General features: G+C 35.0%; 1 protein-coding gene across 5 annotated transcripts in view; it reads right to left on the bottom strand.

Moving 5' to 3' along the window:
* CDC27 (cell division cycle 27) overlaps nt 1-21,942 on the bottom strand; it is a 58,727-nt gene that overhangs the window by 12,158 nt on the left and 24,627 nt on the right. For 3 of the 5 annotated variants that reach the window (XR_011377069.1, XM_030850082.2, XM_030850086.3), the window contains exons 5-14: nt 19,640-19,737; nt 18,723-18,877; nt 18,406-18,617; nt 17,111-17,225; nt 14,660-14,775; nt 6,557-6,656; nt 5,129-5,336; nt 4,744-4,916; nt 1,758-1,910; nt 641-849 (exon numbers count right to left, since the gene is read on the bottom strand). Coding sequence is in view for 4 of the 5 variants with exons in the window: in XM_030850082.2 (XP_030705942.1) it covers nt 641-849; nt 1,758-1,910; nt 4,744-4,916; nt 5,129-5,336; nt 6,557-6,656; nt 14,660-14,775; nt 17,111-17,225; nt 18,406-18,617; nt 18,723-18,877; nt 19,640-19,737 (1,539 nt within the window). In the remaining variant the exon portion in view is untranslated. The remainder of the gene's footprint in view (nt 1-640; nt 850-1,757; nt 1,911-4,743; nt 4,917-5,128; nt 5,337-6,556; nt 6,657-14,659; nt 14,776-17,110; nt 17,226-18,405; nt 18,618-18,722; nt 18,878-19,639; nt 19,738-21,942) is intronic. The other 2 variants (XM_030850087.2, XM_030850083.2) reach the window with 1 other exon arrangement.

Raw genomic sequence — 21,942 nt, 5'->3', positions numbered from 1 at the left:
AATATAGCAGAACAGACAGTACATATTTAAAAAACAACAGAAGTCCTATTAAGAACTGAGCTCTGAAAATATCACAGAGAACTTTATGTGAATGTTGGCAAGCCTGACTGTTTAATAGGTCGGCAGAAGCCAGCACTTATCAGGCCATCTTTCAGGCAATGTAACTACTTAGAAATGAGATATCCATTAAAAAATACATATACACCAATGAAAAAATATATTTCAGTAATCTAGTGCTTCAGATTTAGTGACAAATAGAAAATTGCTATAATGATTAACCCAAAAGATTAACCTTCCACAGTCCCAACCACTTTCTATTTTAATCACCATTTTAGTGTTCTAAGAAATAGTAGCAAATCAAAGTAACAAAACCACCTATTTGCAAAAATTTGGTAGGAGAAAAGGTTGAAACTGTTGAATATAAGGATCTGGAATTCTATTGGCATTAGTTAAGAGTTTGTTAAAGGTATAAATTTCACATAAAAAACCATTTTGGTTAGAAGTTATCAACTAGTAGGTACCATTCTCAAGTATTAGTTAGTAATCAAATTCATGACAACAAAGAGATATCTAATAAGAAAAATTACTGAGTATCAGCCCCATCAATAAGACACTGCCTTTGCACTTTGTTAGCACTTACCATGCATTATAATGTCTAGGATTGACTCTGATAGCATTTCGAAAACAAGCTAATGCTTTGTCTAATTCTTCAGTTAACACAAACTCATGCCCTAATAGAGTATAGGCATAAGCATAATTTGGATCAACCTGGATAGCTCTCTGGAAGAATTTAATCGCAATATCATGTTCCCGTTGCAAACTGAAACAGTTCCCTGCAGCACACCAGGCCTTAAAAAAATGGAAACAAGAACCAAATGCACAATTAAAATTTTGTTTTATTTTTTTCTAACAAAAGCAATCTATGACTAAAATCAAGACTCAGATCTTATTTAGAACAGAAAGACAGCAATTGAAAGAGTTTTAATATAGTCAATCCTCATTCATGGATTCCATATTGGCAAATTTGTCTACTTTCTAAAATTTATTTGTAAAACCAAAATCAATACTTGCAGTGCTTTAGTGATCACTGGTGGATCCAAGTGTGATATGTGTGTGTGTACTTCCCCTAGGAGCAATGGTTCAGTATTTGCCAATTCAGTGTTCATGGAGACTACAGAAGCTTAAATATGTTACAGAAGTACCACTAAATATTCTTGAGGTGCACAGAAATAAAATCCTTATAGGACTGAAACATGTAAACTGTGCCTATGTCTTAAAATGACAGTTAAAATTATTATTTTAATTTAAAATGAGCACTTTAAAAAAATCTCTATTTCTGTTTAATGAACTCTACTCTTGGTGACAACAGCAATTATAACAAAACCAAATCTTGATTAATCCTGAATGAAAAATCTGCTTTATGATTTTTCTATTTGTGAATCTGCACCATATACTCTAGGATTTCCCCTTCTTCTCTGAGTCCCTGCCAATACAGAAGAATACGAAAATAAGTGTGGGTGATACTAAATGAATGATTTGGGTCATTTCCGTTTGGTAAAGATGATCAAAAGATAGCTACAGGGAATTCCCTGGTGGTTCGGTGGTTAGGACTCTGCACTCTCACTGCCTAGGGCCTGGGTTCACTCCCTGGTCAGGGAACTAAAATCCCACAAGCTGAGCTGGTGAGGCAAAAAAAATAAAATAAAATAAAAATAAAAAAAGATAGCCACATAAGCAAAGTGTTTCAGTTAATTTACCTCTGGTGAATTTTTATCCATATCTGTTAAGTCTTTCGAAAGAACTGAAAGAGCAACATCCTTTTGAAGATGCCAAAGTGTTGTAGAGTAGATCTCCATGCCTTCGACTCTGTAATTCTCAATTCTTCTAACCTCTGAGAATATTCTTTCAGCCTGAAATATAAAAACTAGTAAGGGGAAAACAAGTTGATACAATTTACATATACAGAGGGAGAGTGCTGGGCACTGTTCTCATAGGACCTAAACGCTGCCTTGTTTTACAGTGTTTATGTGAACTAGTACTGATACTAACACATGGTCAAATTGAGCAACCTTCCATGGTAGGTCAAATATTGATGTAATCATATTCACACTTAACCTAGTTTTTATAAACAAGTTATGGCAGGAACATGAATTCTGAAAAGAAAATTTGTTTCCACCAAAAAGACAGAAGAGAGATCTATACAAAGTTAATAATTTAAAAAGAAGTCAATTATTTTATTCTCAAAAAACACTATTCCATGTTTTAATTATGGCTTTATAGAATAACTCTCAGGAAAGGTGAGAGAAGAATGACCTGTGTAATACAAAACCTATTTTTGTACTGATTATTAAGAGGTTGAGCTGAAAACTTCAGGGGAAAAACAGGCTTGGCTGGCCACCAACCCTATGGCATGTTGAGCACTGAATATTTTCATCAATGTCTTACCTGCTAGGAACTATAGTCCCTGCCTAGTATAATTCCCTTTTCTTCTGCAGCACTCTCTTGACTTTAGGGTCCCTTCTCAGCTACCAGGTCAAAGTTTTTCCTCACCACACTCAAAGCTTCCAGAACTGTGCTTCTCTCCCCTGAAGTTTGAGGCTTTGGGTTATGTAGCTCCCCAGTTTATCAATTCAGTAAGTTAAAAATTCTGAAAGTCAAGTTTAGTTTAGAATAAGGAATATCTGGTCTACTCTTAATGAAATGAAGATGACAAACTATGGAAACAGAATTTATAAAACTAGAAAAATAGGAACAATTCTTACATATGGCCATATACTATTTAAATTTAGCTTAGATTTGTGACTTCCCTGAATCCCTTAAAAGTTATACAGATAAGTTTTTCAAATGGGCATTTTTCAAACAGGCATTGGTTAAGAGAAGACAGACCTAACCACCTGCTAAATACAGGTTTTGGAAACCTTCTGGTTTAAAATTTTTCAGAATCTATTGCTTCCTCTGAAAAGTGACTGTGCCATAGACAAAAAGGAAAATGAAAAAAAAACTTTACTAAATTAAGTTGAAACAAAGGCTTTCTTTAGTTAAATATCTGGGTCTACATCTGCTCTATAATTAGGGGTAACAATAAAATTCATGTAAAGTACCTGTGAAACAATAAATAAGAAATAATCCACACAAAGCTTTTACCTGTGTACCAATTAAAAAAACCACAATCCAGCAATGAAAAAGTCTTTCTGTCTACAACTCTTTTTTCTTTAGTACTCAAAATTACAAGATAAATTACAATTTATTACAAGATAGATTACAAAAATTATAAGATAAATTACAATTGTAATTTACAATAAATTTCAATTCTGCATTTATTCTCTACCTGGAAGTACACTTCACCCCTAGAGCTTTGCATGGCTCATTCAGGGAGAAGTAACCTTTTTCTGAGCATGTTTTTTAAAAAATAGCACCATAATTCACTGTCTCCCAATCTCCTTACCATGCCTCATTTTTCTTTCATATGACTTATTGCTATGTCATATGCTTATTGCTATTATTATTGCTATTTCTTTCATATGCTTATTGCCTGTCCTTATATATTTATTGGCTTACAATATGTCTCTTACTAGAAAGTAAGCTCTCTGAAGGCAAGCAATTATCTGTCTAGCTATATTACAGTACAGAATAGAGTCTAGGATACAACATGCACTCAAATATATGCTGAAAGTAATCAGGGCAAATAAGTGACCTTATTATCAACTTTAAATAATTTATGTTAGAGAAATTTTACTAATATATAGGTTTCTTAAAGTTTTTTTTAAACGTTTTTCTAATTTTAAGTTTAGGGGCAGGGGGATGAAGTGCTTTGAAAGAAGAAATGGGGAGTAAATTAGAATTTTCTTTGGCTTTAGGCTAATCATCCTCTCTTTTCCTGATTTAAACAGATAACTTAAGCAACAAATATAATTAAAATTAAAATGATAAAAGCCTTGTAATATGGACATTATGTTCTCCATTACATACAACTTTCTCCATAGTATTAAATTTATAAAACATACTAAATGCCAAAAAGTCATCCCAGTAAGAACTCTATATATATAGTAGAAAGAATTGATTATAAACATCTATTACATGGTAAATACACATTTTCAGATCCAACTAAGTAGAGTACAAATGTTTCACATAAGAATGTATCGATGGGGACCTCCCTGGTGGTCCAGGGGTAAAGAACCCACCTTTCAAGCAGGGGACACGGGTTCCATCTCTGGTCGGGAACTAAGATCCCACATGCTGTGGGGCAACTAAGCCCACGTGCCACAACTATTGAGCTCACGCCTCAAGGAGAGAGTCCGCATGCCACAAACTACAGAGCCCGCGTGCCACAACTAGAGAGAGAATACCTTCCTGCCACAACTAGAAAGACACCCAAGCAGACCATGTGCCGTAGCAAAAAGATCCTGCATGCCTCAACAAAGATCCTGTGTGCCCCAACTAAGACCCGACACAAGCCAAAAAAAAAAAAAAAAGGAAAAATAAATTTAAAAAAGAAAAGAATGTATGGATGACTTGGGTTCTCTACAAATCTATCTCAAGTAATCCCAAAGAATTTAAACTACCCCTTAACACAAGAAAGAATTGTGCTCATATATATATATATATATATATATAGTGACAAAATAAATATAGACATTACATAATAAATACTGACCCTTTATATCTAGGCTTCTCAAGCATAAGCATTTTAATTAAATTTAAATTATCTCTAGAAAGGCATATATAACTGTTTTTCATACTTACTTGCATGTACTCTGAAAGTTCAAAATAGGCCCTTCCAATCTGGCACAGGACCCAACCAGTATTGTAGTGGTGAGAAGGTAGGTGGCTCAAGATATTTATAGCTTCTTTGCAGTTGTATGAGCACAAAGCTAAATAACCTTTCCCCATTTCACGAAGAAGGCTCATCAAACCTTCTAGGAGAAAACAATGTAGTAAACAAAGGAGAAAAACACAGTAAAGCAGTCTGGTTTTCTAGAAAGGCTAATTACAAAATAATTCATTAAAAATTCCAACATCTATCCAGAAAAAAATGGAAAGCACTTTAATGAACATAAATAAATTTACTTAAAATAAGTGAATAAAATAAAATAAAATACAAAGAAGACATTAAGCATTTAAAACAGACCTGCTGCTGCTTTCTGTAGATTAAATGCCTGGATCTGAGGTGTGATTGTGGAGATTTTCCCTTCTGAAATGATTGCAGAGTCTAATTTAGTTATTTCTAGGCTATCATTTATGTTAGGTTGAGTTATTCCTCCTTTATTAGTTTTACTTTTTGTTTTTCTGTTTGGGATTTTAGGTGGAAACTTCATTTTTAATTTTTTGCTATTCTCCTGTAACAAGAAGGAAAATCCCACACTTATTATACTCATTTATTTTAGACATCCCCCCAACCCTTTTCTCAAGTATTAGATATAAAATAAACAGTTTTGATTGATCTGTATTTTTCTCAGAAAACAAGTCATCAGTCATTTAATTTGGAACGCAACAATTCTGAAAATAAATCATAGTAACTAACTAGTGTTTAAGGTACATTAGCTTTAAGCATTTCTCTTTATTGAAAGTATATCACTTTTGGGACTTCCCTGGTGGTCCAATGGTTAAGAATCCACCTTCCAATGCAGGAGACGTGGGTTCGATCCCTGGCTGGGGAACTAAGATCCCACATGCCGTGGGGCAACTAGGCCCATGAACCACAACTAGAGAGAAGCCCACGTGCCGCAACTACGAGCCAATGCAGCCAAATAAATAAACATTTTTTTAAAAACCATCATTTTCATTTATTATTTAAAAATAAGAAAGTAAAAAAAAAAATAATAAGAAAGTAAGTAGATACAACAACTATCTAATTGTCTCAGAGCATTGTAATTTATAAGGTACAAAATTGCTGATCTATATATGTCAAAGTTAAAGACTGTCCATAATATTTGTCAATAGATGAAGAAAATTTACCAAAGGTATAAGTTCCTCCAATTGTGCAAAGAAACGTGCAAAGAAAACACAGAAAATTTCCATTTACTCTTCCCACAACTTTTAGCAATGGTAACATTTGACATAACCGTAGTACACCATCAAATCCAGGAAATTGGAATTGGTACAACACTAGCAACCAAAACTATAGATCTTATTTGGATTTCATCAGTTTTCACATGCACCTTTTAAAAAATTTTGGTGTGTATACTTCAGTATAATTTTGTCACATGTATGGATCTGTGTAATCAACTACCACAATAAAGATATAGGACTGCTCTACCACTACACAAAGAAATTCCCTTGTGCTATGCTGTAAAAGTCACATCCTCCCCTCAGTTCTAGCTCCTAATAACCACTGACCTGCTCTCCATCACTATAATTTTGTAATTTCTACAATGTTATATTTATTAAAGGACCAAGAAAATTTACAAATGTTACAGATGGTCCTCCAAATTAAAAAACATTAAAAAATTTTTAAATAGTCTCCTAATTTATTCATCAGACATTGAGTCATCGATGAACAGAAATTTTAGAGGAGGAAGCATTAAGTAAATGTGATATACAGAAATCTTTAAATTACCTTGGTTGTAGAGCTGTCACTAGTAAAAAGTCGTGAACTTCTTCGAGGCAGTGCATTTGGGGGAGATGTGATAGTGGGGCTCAATACCTGAGGTGTTGTACTAAAAAATTATAAAAGTAGACATTAAAAAAACCCCTCAGTTTATGACCATTAACTATTGTTTCAATTCAAGTATATTAAAAAATAAGCATTCAACATGTTCGCATTCTAAAATTGATGACATCAGTCCTTTTCTCATCCCCCTATGAAAACTCTTATTTAAAAAATGATTCTTGTTACGATAAAATGATAAAAATTATAGCACAGATCTTCACTCTATCTGAAATTGCTAATTTGAACTTAAAACAATCCACATAAAAATTATGGGTCAATAAATAGTAAACACATCTATAAACCAATTATCTCTAGCCCTCATTTGCAACTATAGCAAGTTAGAGAAAAAGAAGAAGAAAGCTGGACATGGACAGTCTAAATGTGGGGTATTTGCCAACAAATAAATACCACTAGAACAATTGATACCTGGGAAGTTATTACCCTGTAAATTCAAACAGCCACACCAAGGGATTATTCTGTTTAGAGCAAAAGGAATCTAATAATCACTTGGATAGATTTTTTTTTTTACTTTAAAGGCAAATCTTAAGATATAAGAATTCTATTCTTGATACACACACTATACATAAAATAGATAAACAAGGATTTACTGTACAGCACAGGGAACTATATTCAGTATCTTATAATAACCTACAATGGAAAAGAATCTGAAAAAGAATATATGTGTATGTATATATAATATATATATGTATGTATGTAAAACAAATCATTTTGCTGTACACCTGAAACTAATACAATTTTGTAAATCAACTATAGTTCAATTACAAAAAAAAGAATTCCATTGTTAGAAAGCAAGCAGATTTAAACCTCAAATTATCTAATTGACAGTAAGTCTATGGACTAAACTATTTACAGTTTATACAGCTTATGGGAAATCCTACTTATTACCTGAGTCTGGGTCAAAGAAGCTTCTGAAAATAAAAGAGAAGCTGACCAGTGAATAAAAGAATGCACAGGCTTTCAAAGATACAATCTCAATGTAGAGATTTCAGCAAGTGAGGTCATTTGGGTTGACCAATTTACTTTTTAATGATAATTTTTTTATTAATACTATTTTTTTTAGCACAGTTTAAGGTTCACAGCAAAACTGAGGGGAAGGTGCAGAGAATTTCTATACACTCCCTGCTCCCACACATGCACAGCCTCCCCCGTTATCAGCATCCCCCACCAAAGTGGAACAATGTTACAGTTGATGAATCTACAGTGACTATCACATTGTCACTCATTGATAATCATCCAAAGCCCATAGTATACCTTAGAGGTCACTCTTGGTTTTGTATATTCTATGGGTTTGGAAAAATGTATTATGACATGCATCCATCATTATATTATCATACAGAATGTTTTCACTGCCCTAAAAATCCTCTGTGCTCTGCCTACTCATCCCTCCTCCTTCCTTGGCAACTACTTACCTTTTTACTGTTTCCATAGTTTTGCCTTTTCCAGAAACCTATTCATTTTTAAAAGTACCATTATCCTTTACTTGGCAGGAACAACTATGTGTCATTTATACTATACATGTAAGCTATATTTTGTCAATAAGATTACGTAACTATAGAAAAGACTTTTGCCTGAGAAGTAGGAGGGAATAACTTCATAGTATGGAGCAGTTTATAGGGAGGACAAGCCTGAGAAAGATGCTGAGCTTGCTTTAAACAGGCAAAAGGCTACATGAGGGTAACATATATCTTGTGGGGGTAGAAGTAAAAATAATAAGAGAGTTCTGGGGCTAGGAGGTTAAAGAAGACATCCCTGTATTATAATTTTCATTAGGGTTCTGTTAGCTCCAAAGGGCCATCTGACAAAATAAAAAACTCAAAGTCTGACAGGCACCAGAAAAGTGAAACAGGATACTGCATCTGTTTAACTAGGAGTTTGACACTGAAAGGCATGTGCTCCAGAATCAGACTGTTGAAGTTTAAAATCAGGTTCTACCACTTACTACTTAATTTGACTATGTGCCAATTATATGAAATACCATTTAAAAAAGTTTTTGTAAACAGCATCATCTTATGGCTTTGCAATAAAATATGAAATATCCTAGTAATTATAGGAAAATGCCTTGGAAAGGTTACAGAAATGATTTTTAGAGGTTAACATGTGGAGAAAACGATGACCCACAAACTTTCTTGGGTGATTTAGCTAAGAGTACTAAATAAAAGAACAGACTTCTACCAATTATGATAGAGTAATATGGAATTATTTATTCCAGATTTATTCTCCCATCTTAATCAACTATAATACTGAACAAAATATATGAAACAATGTTTTTCAGACACTGGACAGCAGGTAGCACATGCCTGAGGAAAGTTCTGAGGATGCAGGGCAGGGAAGGGGAACACAACTAGAGCTCAGTGGACTCTGTGTGTTGAGAAGAAAACGTTGAGAATTCAGGGAAGCCAAGGCAGTTAGAATCTGCAGGTTGTAGCACCAGAAAGGAGAGTGCTACAAAGAGGGGAGCTCCAAAGATCTGTAAGAGGTTTCCTTAGAGTCTTCAGTTGAAAACTGACCAGTGCAGGTGTTTGAGTGTTGTATGATAATTTGCCTAGTCTTGTCCCAAGTTGTTGATAGGGAGCTTTTAAATCTTCAGAATTTCCCAAGTGATATCTTTGTTACTCATTGTGGGTGTCTGGGACCATGCCTAAGTTTATGCTAATGAAGTGACTCATGGTGGGGTCCTAGATAGTTTCAGGATGGGGGGCTGGCCATATTGGAAAGATTAACCATGTGATTAGAGGACTGGACTTTGAGCTAGGTGATATTAGCCTGACCTCCTCCAGGAAGGGGAAGGTGGCTGGAGACTAAGTTCATTCAAGGGATCAATGACACAATATATCATGCCTATGTAATAAAACCCATTAAAAACTCTGAACATCAAATCTTGGTTGAGTTTCCTGGTTGATGAACACACAGATATGCCGAGAGGGTGACATCTCGATTCCACATGGAGACAGAGGCTCTTGTATTCAGTACTCTCCCAGATCTTAACTTATGGGTCTCATTTGTCTGGTCCTGCTCTGTATCTTTTATAATAAAACTGTAATTTTAAGTATAGCACTCTCCTAGATTCTGTAAGTTGTTCTAGCAAATTATCAAACCTGAGGGGCTAGCATGAATCCTCAAATTTGTAGCCAGTTGGCTAGAAGTGTGAGTGGCCTGGGGAACCCCTGAGCTTGTAACTGGCAAGTCAGTAAGACTTGATGACAGTCTTGTTGGGACTGTGACCATAGCCTGCAAAATCTATGATAAGTCTGGGTAGTTAGCATCAGAATTGCTTTACAGTATTGCAGTGAGGAAACTACCAGAATGTGGTGAAAGAACTACTGAAAAGGAGCAGGCAGAACAATTCTTGGAGCTCACCTTGGTCTGGGAATGGCTCATATATTCAATAGCCAGAGTGAAAAAACCTCATACTAAACAGAACATTGAGTAGAGTATTCAAAGTGGGGCAAAATTAATCCAGACTAAAGGCTGCTCTTGTCCCACCGAACAAATTAAAAAGCAAAACCTGAAAGGATCAAGCTGTTAACAAGTAATTTAAGTGCATCCCACATATGGTCACCTTATCTTTGATAAAGGAGGCAAGAATATACAATGGAGAAAAGACAGCCTCTTCAGTAAGTGGTGCTGGGAAAACTGGACAGCTACATGTAAAAGAATGAAATTAGAACACTCCCTAACACCACACACAAAAATAAACTCAAAATGGATGAAAGACCTAAATGTAAGGCCAAACACTATAAAACTCTTAGAGGAAAACATAGGCAGAACACGCTACGACATAAATCACAGCAAGATCCTTTTTGACCCACCTCCTAGAGAAATGGAAATAAAAACAAAAATAAACAAATGGGACCTAATGAAACTTAAAAGCACAGCAAAGGAAACCATAAACAAGACGAAAAGACAGCCCTCAGAATGGGAGAAAATATTTGCAAACGAAGCAACTGACCAATTAATCTCCAAAATATACAAGCAGCTCATGCAGCTCAATATCAAAAAAACAAACAACCCAATCCAAAAATGGGCAGAAGACCTAAATAGACATTTCTCCAAAGAAGATACACACATTGCCAACAAACACATGAAAGGATGCTCAACATCACTAATCATTAGAAAAATGCAAATCAAAACTACAATGAGGTATCACCTCACACTGGTCAGAATGGCCATCATCAAAAAATCTACAAACAATAAATGCTGGAGAGGGTGTGGAGAAAAGGGAACCCTCTTGCACTGTTGGTGGGAATGTAAATTGATACAGCCACTATGGAGAACAGTATGGAGGTTCCTTAAAAAACTAAAAATAGAACTACCATATGACACAGCAATCCCACTACTGGGCATATACCCTGAGAAAACCATAATTCAAAAAAAGTCATGTACCACAATGTTCATTGCAGCACTATTTACAAGAGTCAGGACATGGAAGCAACCTAAGTGTCCAATGACAGATGAATGGATAAAGAAGATGTGGCACATACACACAATGGAATATTACTCAGCCACAAAAAGAAACAAAATTGAGTTATTTGTAGTGAGGTGGATGGACCTAGAATCTGTCGTACAGAGTAAAGTAAGTCAGAAAGAGAAAAACAAATACCGTATGCTAACACATATATATGGAATCTAAAAAAAAAAATGGTTCTGAAGAACCTAGGGGCAGGACAGGAATAAAGACGCAGATGTAGAGAATGGACTTGAGGACATGGGGAGGGGGAAGGGTAAGCTGGGACGAAGTGAGAGAGTGGCATTGACATATATACACTACCAAATGTAAAACAGATAGCTAGTGAGAAGCAGCTGCATAGCACAAGAAGATAAGCTCAGTGCTTTGTGACCACCTAGAGGGGTGGGATAGGGAGGGTGGGAGGGAGACACAAGAGGGAGGGGATATGGGGTTATGTGTATACGTATAGCTGATTCACTTTGTTATACAGCAGCGACTAACACAACAATGTAAAGCAATTATACTCCAATAAAGATATTAAAAAAAAAATTTAAGTGCATCCCAGAACAAAACTTGAAAAATACTTAAAAGGATACAAAAAGTCCAGCATTCAACCACGTAAAATTTCCAATAACTGGCATACAAAAAAACCCTGGCATGGAAAGAAGCAGAAAAATATAACCTATACTGAAGAGAAAAACCAATCAATAAAAAACAGACACAGTAAGACTTAGTAGTTAAGATCATTAAAAGAGCTACTATAAAATGTAGTTCCATATGTTAAAAAAGGTAGAAGAAAGCACGGGCATGTTAAGGAGAGAACCAAATCAAACTTCTAGAGATGAAAAACAGAATGCCTAAGATAAAATACACACACACACACACACACACACACACACACACACTGAATGGGATTAACAGCAGATTAGACACTGCAGAAGAAAAGATTCGTTAGCTTGACGACACAGTAGTAAACCCTATCCAAAATGAAAGAGAAGAAAAAGACTGGAAACAAAAAAGAACAGAGTATTAGTGAACTGTGGGACAACTTTAAACAGTCTAATATACATGTACTTAAAGTCCCAGAATGAGAGAGAAGGACATGGACAGAAAAAGTATTTGAAGAAATAATGGCCCCAAATTAGCTAAATTTGATGAAAACTATCAACTTACAGATCCAAGGAGCTCAATGAATTTGAAGGCCAAGAAAGGAGAAAACACACTACAGCACATCATAATCAAATGGCTTAATTATCAGTGATAAAGAAAATATCTTAAGAGTCAGAGAAAAGAGACAGATTACATACATAGAGAAACAAAAATGAGGATGGCAACAGGCTTCTTGTCAGAAGCAATGCAAGCCAGTAGACAGGAACGCAACATCTTTAAAGAAAAAAAAAACTGTCAACTAGAATTCCATACCCAGGACTTCCCTGGTGGTCCAATGGGTAAGACTCCGTGCTCCCAATACATGGGGCCCGGGTTTGATCCCTGGTCGGGGAACTGTTAGATCTCGCATTCATGCCACAACTAAGGGTCCACATGCTGAAACTAAGAAGCCCACATGCTGCAACTAATAAGTCCACATGCCACAACTAAAGATTCCGCATGCCTCAACGAAGATTCTGCATGCTGCAACTAAGACATAGTGCAGCCAAAATAAATAAATATTTAAAAAAAGAATTCAATACCCAGTGAAAATATCTTTCAAAAATAAAAACAAAGGTGAACTTAAAACTTTCTTCTGCATACAAAGGCTGAAAAAAAATTCATTACCAACAGACCTAGACTACAAGAAGTGTTAAAAGAAGTCCTTCAAGATGAAGAAAAAAAAAATACCAAATTGAAATTTGGATCTACAGAAAGAAACAGAGCGCCAGAAACAGTAAATATGTGGGTATCTATAAAACAGACTTCTTTTTCTTATTAAAAAAAAGTCTCTGTTAAAGATAACTATTTAAGGCAGAAACTACAACAATCACTCTAAAGTAAAATATATGACAGCAATAGCATACAGACTGAGAGAGGAGCATGAAAATATACCGTTATAAGGTTTTATACTGTATGTGACATGGTAAAGTATTACGTGAAAGTAGACTTTGATAAGTTAAAATGTGTAATATAAACCCTAAAACGACCTCTAAAAAGACAAAATAAAGAGTAAGTGTTAATAAGGCAATGTTATGGGTTGAATTGTATCGCCAAAAGGATATGTTGAAGCCCTAACCCCTGGTACTGTTAATGTGAACTTTTTTGGAAATATGGTCTTTTTAGATGTAATCAAGTTAAGATGAGGTCATCAGGGTGGGCCCTAAATCAACATGACTGATGTCCTAATAAGAAAAAGGAAATCTGAATACAGAGGCACACAGAGAAGATGGCTATGTGGAGACAGAGGCAAATACTGAGTTGTACTACCACAAAATAAGGAATGCCTGGGGCTACGAGAAGCTAGAAAGATAAGGATCCTCTCCCAGTGGCTTCAGAAGAAGCATGGCCCTGTCTATACCTTGATTTTGGATTACAGCTTCTAGAACTGTAAGTGAATAAATTTCTGTTGTTTTAAGCCACCCAGTTTGTGGTACTTTGTTACAGTAGCTGTAGGAAACTAAAACAAGCAATAAAGAAGATAAAGTGGTGTATATCAACAATACCTTAACTTAAAAAAAGAGAAGATAAAATGGAATTAATAATACAAAGAACACAAAATCATTATAGTTGATGCATATTAGTTAGTGTATTTGTTTAAAGTGAAATATATAATTCAGTAAATTATGTTTATGTATTCTTCAAGACTAGCATATACTTGGCCTGATTAATGCTGCTCTGCAGGAGGCCTCAGGCTCCTTCTCATAACTGAGCCTGAGGCAATCACTGTCACCTGCCTGAGAGCTGGCTCTCATGATGAGACGTACCATCCTGGCATTTTAGAAATATTGAGGCCTTTTATATAGTCAAGGTGTATGCGCACGTACGTTTGTTTTAAGACTTATGGTACATGTTCATTATTTTAGGAGACAAAGTTGGAGCTTTCTCTTAAAATATTAGCTATAATTTATTTTTGAGTCCTTGAACAAGAGAGATCCTACTTAACACCACTTCTGTGTGGAAATGGATTCATTATTTGAAGATTTATTGGAAGATTAGTATTATGATCCGTTTATAGAAATGCATAATAGGGGAAGGCGAGAATAATCTATCTGTACTTGACCAGTGGAGAAGGTCATATAAAAAAAGAAGAAAATTATTTTGGAGGACTGCTCAGAATATCTAGTTCAAACAAATTCATGAGGCAATTAGAGTAAAAAGGTATTTTAGCTAACTCTTGTCTTTACTTGCATAATAATACTCAACTAAAAATTAAACTCGTTTTTCAGTAAGTTAGAAATTTCAAATTTAACATATTCAAAATTTAAAATAGTCATTCTAGAATTCTTGGGACAGTCAAAACCTGCCTAAACTGAAGGATTACAATCATGTTTCACAATAAGAAACAATATCAAATAATGAACAGTATCAAATAATGACACCATAATAAATACCTTGTTTGTGGGCCAGAACTTTGTGTTTGTGCAACAAGAATTGGAGTTACCTCTCGACTATTTCCACTCTGTGAGAAGACAGACTTTGTTCCAGTTTGGCCGATTCTGGCAACAGACTGTAAAACACAAAAAGTCTAAGGTTTGTGAATTATAAATTGCACTGTAAATGATAAAAGACATCATGATGTGCCCATCTACATTTTCCTAATACAAGATTTCATATTATATACCGTCTGTCATCTGAAAACACAAACTATTAATGTCATTATTTATGTCATTTTAGGTTAATTTAATGTTATATTAGAATGAACATCAGCCTATTTCTTCATATTAACCTCAGTATTTTTACCCTTACACTATCCTTTCATCTTTCAACTTTAGTTTCCAGGGAAAGGCTCAAAATTCCTAGAAGCCATTTATTTATATATCTTTCCCAGTTGGGCTAAATGCTGAAGAACTTTAAGACAGCTACTATTCTCAAGATTTATGATCTAACTTAGTATACATAAAAAAATAATAATACAGCAAGATTTTATATCCCTTCTTTGGCACTTAGTAAAAACAGTTCTAGAGTAATTCAGAGGAGTAGATTAAAAAAAAATCATCTGATTATTTTCCAAATTCTAAGAATATTGCTCTTAGAATTAGCATTTCTTTCTGGTGTGTTCAATCTTCTATTAACTGGTCTCTGCTTGCCCCTTCTCTTTTCTCTAATTTACTACCTTATTTCTATTTATTTTAATCACTTAATCTTTTTTTTTCTTTTTTGGCTGCGCCACACATAATGAGGGATCTTAGTTCCCCGACCAAGGATGAAGCCATGTCCCCTTGCAGTGGAAGCACAGACTCTTAACCACTGGACCACGAGGGAAGTCCTCACTTAACTTCTTGATAAAGTGATCTCTGGCTACTGTGTCAGTGGATACTAAAAAATTTTTTTACTACCAAATTAAGATCTTTAGCTACTCTCTCTTTCCCTAGGAGAGCCTGGCCATTCTAACCCTTCAATTATTATTTCTATCACTTGGCCAGAGTCCTTCCTCTATAACTAACTATCCACTGAATATTTTCACCTAATCTACCACTCCCTTCAATAAAACTTTTATAACACTTCCTCCTCTTCCTTCCCCAGATTAGCACCTCTACATTCACACAAGGGACAAAACTTAGTCAACTCTGGTCCTTATTTAGCAAAGTACTATCTAGTAAACTCACTACTTGGTTTGATATTTTTAGTTGATACTGCAGGCAGACCTAGAAGTATACCTTTCCAGGAATGTCTTGTAATAGAACAGAGGCAGAAGAGGTTGAGACAGGAAGAGGTTGAGACTGGGCAATGAAATCATGTAACTGTTCATTGCCTAACTTGTCCTTAATTACTCTGACTCACATGGTTTTGGCCTACTTCACCTGGCATGCTAACCACCATCCTGCTATGCCTTCTCATAACTGTAATAAACTAATTTCCACATTTATATTTCACTCCCATAATAATACAACAGCAGGTAGTTGCCAACTTTTAAAAAATCCTATTTAAAATAATCCACATATTAACTACTTTATAGTCCCTGTTTACCACTCTTGGAGTTCCTATTATCACTCATTAAGAAGCTATCATAGAAAAAAATTTTGCTGACTCTAAGGAAGTTCAGGAGTAAGAGTAAAAACAAAACAAGAAGCAACATGTCTCTCTAGGAGGGTAAAAGGGCTATATCAGTCATTCACATACCAGTTTGACTCATTTAGCTTCCATTTCTTAAACATCTATTAAGCACGGCAATAAGTATTTTACATATAACTAATTTAATTCTTACATAAGATACCCTGCACCACGGATATGTTTTAAATAAACAGCACTTTGGCTTCTACTGCCACAGACTTTAATAAAAGAATATTATAAAAAGAGTCGCAGTTGCAACTCAGTCTTGTTGCAGTATTTACTACAAGGATACTGTGAAATATTTTTCATTTTACTATACATTTATTACATATTTACTCCACCTGTATGAGGATCCACTATAAAAATTTTATTATCAGAAATAGCTGGCTTTATCATGTTAATTAGTAAAATTAAAAAACAAACATAGTGGTGGGGATAAGCAAAAACTATGGCAGGTATAATTTCCATTATTTACCTTCGAAGTGATAGAAACAATCTTAATTTTGTTTTTTAAAAAAAGGAAATTAAAAATCTGAATGTTTATTTAGCTATATGCTGAATTAAACTATACTTGTGAGTTACAAACTTACATGGCCAATAGAGCAACCAGCTTTGTGTCTCCTACTATGACTGGAGGCTATGATAATGACAACTTTCTTTTACATTTAGATAAACTCTTCTAAGGCAACAGCAATTAAAGAAAGTTAGATTCTGAAATTGCCTTTAACAGATTGGAATTTTAAATGAATTTCCTTCATCAATACCAAAACTGTATTTTACACGGAAAATACCTTTTTTGAAGGGGCTCCGGTTGATGGCACGTCAATTACAGAAGATGTATTAGTGTAGTTTTGTAAATAGGATCCATCTCCAGGACTTGGGGTTTCTAATGGCAAAATCCCAAAACTGAGAAGAGGTTGAAATCAAGGTGTCAAAAAGTCATCAAGGCATATATAAAGCAGCAGTATACTTAAATTAGAAGGTCTAAAAGGAAGAGAATGGCAAATCAGTCTTGGGGGCATTTAGGATCTGAGGGGCAGATTAAAAATAAGCTGTGAATGTAGACTATTCCACCCACCATAACTAAAATTTTAAAAAAAAATCAAACAATAAACTACATTGAGCAGCAACTACTGACTCAGGAGATTTATTAGAAATAAAGAAGAGTGGATTTGTAAAAGCTAATATCCAAATTATCAAATTACTTCAAATTCTTGCAATTTATGGGATTTAGACCCTATTACAGAGAAAATGTCTCCAGAAGCCAATGAACACATCTGTGGATTCAATGAGTTTTGTAATCTCATGGTCATACTATTTTAGTAGCTCCCTGGAACTGGGACCCAACTCATAGTCTGTTTTAACATATAATTTTTTTTTTTTTTTGCGGTACGCGGGCCTCTTACTGTTGTGGCCTCTCCCGCTGCGGAGCACAGGCTCCGGACGCGCAGGCTCAGCGGCCATGGCTCACGGGCCCAGCCGCTCCGCGGCACGTGGGATCTTCCCGAACCGGGGCACGAACCCGTGTCCCCTGCATCGGCAGGCGGACTCTCTCTCAACCACTGCGCCTCCAGGGAAGCCCCTAACATATAATTTTTTATTTTGATTCTTTTGGATATGCTTCCTCTGGGCTGGGTTCCTATATTTATATATACATATATTTCTGATAATTTGACAAAGTATTTCATATCAATAGGTGTCAATTCTTCCTTCCCATTTTGGAATACAGTACTTTAACAATAACCACTGCTGTCACTCTGATTATTATCATAAGCAATCCAACATTTTAAGAGGTTCACTGATGCACAGCCATAAACACAGTATTTTTTAATGCATACACCAGCTGAATAATGCATGTTTTAAAATTTTCTCCAATATTTAAGATGGAATTTTTATCACAGGTACTGTATTTCTATTACTTCATTTTCTGAAAATGGAATAGGTTCATTATTGACTTATTAAATACCTGTATTTCCATAATGATTTAGAAGTTGCTGTTCATATTAATTTATATTACTAATATAGGAATTACTATATGATCGTTTAATATTACAGCACATTTTAAAGTATCTTTTATTTGTCTTACCTTGGGGTTAATGGGCTAAGAGCAGCTGGTCCTCCTAATAAACTTCGACCAGTTTTTGGTTTATTTTGAACTTGTTTAGATAATATGGAAGTTCCTGTTCCAAGAGGGACAGTATCTGGTGAAATTACAGCTGAATCAATATAAGACACTGAAGAATCTGTATTCAATGAGTACTTTGAATTGGAAGATTCTAAATTCAATCTGTTTAATTCCTGAAACAGAAAATTTCTACCATGTCATTTATGATACATTATTTAGTTCAGATCATTGATTTTCATTTTCACAATATTTTGAACACTAGTGTATAATACACTTACAATTGTGTCCTGGGGTGTTTCTGTAAGAACTGTCTCAGGCTGTCTGTGAGATAAACTATGATTAGATACTAGTGTTGTGCAAGAGTTGGGCAGACAGCTGCTAAAGTTCTGTAAAGATGTTAATTTAAATGTTTGGTCAGGATCTGGCTTTTCACCTGTGAAGGGGAAAAAAAAAAGTTTGCCTCTGAGGAAACGAAGGTTAAATTTTTTTTTCAAGCATGCATAAATCAGTGGAAATAAGGCCTTATCCAAAGTTTTAAAGTTCTTCTGTTTCAGTGAATCAGATTCATCTCCCAAAAGCCCATCCATCAATTTATCGTAAAAGTTTACCCCTAAGATAAAGCTGTAAATTCAGGAAATAAACTAAACCACAATGACACTGACTTTAAATATAATAAATCACAGGAGAATGCAGATTTCTGTGTTTGTTTTAAAGCAGAAAGCAAATAGATCTCATTTTGCTCAAGGTAAGGAGTGAGGGTGAAGAGGTGAAACGCTGTAGAAATCATACTAAAGTTTTGAGCACTTCCATGTAAAGACACGACAATGTTTTAAAATGATCCTTTATGCATCCTGGAACATATATACTGAGACACTCTCCCCCCATGTTATCCAGGTCTTATTTATAGAACAGTTTCTGCTCTGGGCATTCTTTTAATTTCTTTTCTTACCCAGAATGCTGTTTTGGCTAGTGTTATACTCACAATACAACTCATTCTAGAGGACACAAGAATGGACACATTATTCCTAAAACATATGATTCTACCTTATTTCTTGTTCTCAATTTTAAAAGCCCTTAGCTTTGAAAAATACTTTTCTTGTGGATAATTTGTATCACTCTCCAAAAATTAAGCAGGAGAAAAAAAAGAAGAAGAAGAAATGGAAGAACCCTCCCGTAGCCACCTCTACAAGCTTACCTATTTCACATAATGATTCAAAGGGGGACCAGAGGAAAGGATTTAAACTAAGGCTCTTTTGGTAACATTCTGATCCTTTGGCAAGCCGATCTGTCTTGCTGTAAAGACAAACAAATAGATTAGACAAGCTATAAAATCTAAAACATCTATTACAAAGAAACTATTGATATAGAAAATTAGGTAAATCTTATATAAGTTCTGAGAGTACTCTGCTAGATTCTTTCTTAAATTATCAATTTCTCCTTCTTACCATCCTCCAACCTCTATTATTTAGGGCAGTTCAAGTCAAAAGTCAGGTAAAAGCAAACAGAACATGAATTGAAAGGAATGTTAACAAAATAAACAAGCTATCATAGCCTTCTTAAATACTATATTGCTTTTAATTTCCTGTTGGATATTAGAATTACTGAGGAAATATGGAAAACACCCAAATATTTCAGTCTTATTGTTATTTTAAATATAAATCCCAGTGGTAATTTTGAAAGTGAATTAAATGCTTCAAATAATAGCACATTTAAATGATCAGATTTTTTAACAAAGTAGAGGTGGCAGCTCTTAACTTAAAGGAAAATTCATGTTTCTTTCTAAATTGGGTATATAAAGGCTCACATTTAGAATATAAACAACATTCTTGGGACCCTATATACTTGAAACAATCTGGGAATTATCAGAACAGCATCGTTGCCTCCCTAGCTTTAATTTTATTTTATTTTAAATTAATTAATTAATTTATTTTATTTTATTTTTGGCTGCGCTGAGTCTTCATTGCTGTGCACGGGCTTCCTCTAGTTGCAGAGAGTGGGGCTACTCTTTGTTGTGGTGCACGGGCTCTAGGCATTCAAGCTTCAATAGTTGTGGCATGTGGGCTCAGTAGTTGTGGCTCACAGGCTCTGGGGCGCAGGCTCAGTAGTTGTGGCGCACGGGCTTAGTTGCTCTGCGGAATGTGGGATCTTCCTGGACCAGGGCTCGAACCTGTGTCCCCTGCATTGGCAGGCAGATTCTTAAGCACTGCGTCACCAGGGAAGCCCCTCCCTAGCTTTTAAATGGGGGAAGATGGGATTGAGGGTTAGTGAGACTTGTTGGAGCTTTCAGGTTAAAAAATACTATTCACCTGGTCTAAAGTTGAAATTCTTCATTATCTAATGGAAAAAAATTAAGATACAGCAATTTTTCCAAAACCCTAAGGTTTTATAAAGGACCAGATGGCATCTAACCAAGATTTTCAAAACAACCTTCAAATGAAACTATCAGTTAAAACATAATCTGTTTATGTGCTGTCAGTGTATCTCAGAGAACTGAAAAGAAGACCCCCTTGAGTAACTATATATTGGTGTGCCTTACTTTCAAATTTTGCAAGTGAATAGAAACTAGAATAAATGATGTAATAAAGACAAGAAAATACCACTAGTTGAAGACTATCTAGCTTCCCACATTTGCCTAATTTGACCCAATAAACACACAGACAAAGAAGGAAGCAGGAGCAGGAGGCAGGCTTTCAGAAAATGTAAGTTTTATCAGTCTATATCTAGGATTGCTTAGATGAAATTTCTTAAAGGAAAAATAGTTGTAACAAGAATAATATAATCATTTACCATGGATAGAGAGGTAACTTAAAAATAGGAAACAAAGCAAAGACATAAAAAGAGTATTTTTTGCAAGTGATAATTAGGAGTGGAAAGTGTCAAATCAATGCTCAGGAACTTTTAACATAAGGCCATGAAAAGAAAAGTACAGTGAAATCTCAATGTTTGACCTAAACTAACTCATGTTATATAGCCCCATCATTGCTTATATAACTAATTATCGTTTGTCTATTTCTTTATCTTTTTTTTTTTAAAGATTTTTTTTTTTGATGTGGACCATTTTTAAAGTCCTTATTGAATTTGTTACAATACTGCTCCTGTTTTTGTTTTGGCTTTTTGGCCAGGAGGAATGTGAGATCTCAGCTCCCTGACCAGGGATTGAACCTGCACTCCCTGCACTGGACAGCGAAGTCTTAACAAACGGACCACCAGGGGAGTCCCCAATTTATTTATCTTTCATGTGTGCTCTCTTGCAATTGATTATAAGCTTTCTGAGGACAGGAAATTAGATTTCTCATTTTTATATTACCTCTTTCCTGTTTACAATAGCCTCGCCCCCTTGCTTTGCTTGTACAATATATCATAAAATACTTTTACTAATAATTTTTAAAGTTGCATTGAGGAGAATATATGAATTACTTAAATGGCCAGAAAAGTGGTGGACGAACTGATGAAGCAAAGATAAAATAATCTATTCAAGAAAAAATATTATGAAAATGT

This window comes from Globicephala melas, chromosome 20 (assembly GCF_963455315.2).
Source record: "Globicephala melas chromosome 20, mGloMel1.2, whole genome shotgun sequence".
Classification (NCBI taxonomy): Eukaryota; Metazoa; Chordata; class Mammalia; order Artiodactyla; family Delphinidae; genus Globicephala; species Globicephala melas.
Note: the sequence above shows the minus strand (reverse complement) of the source record. Positions and strands in the feature narration are given on the sequence as shown.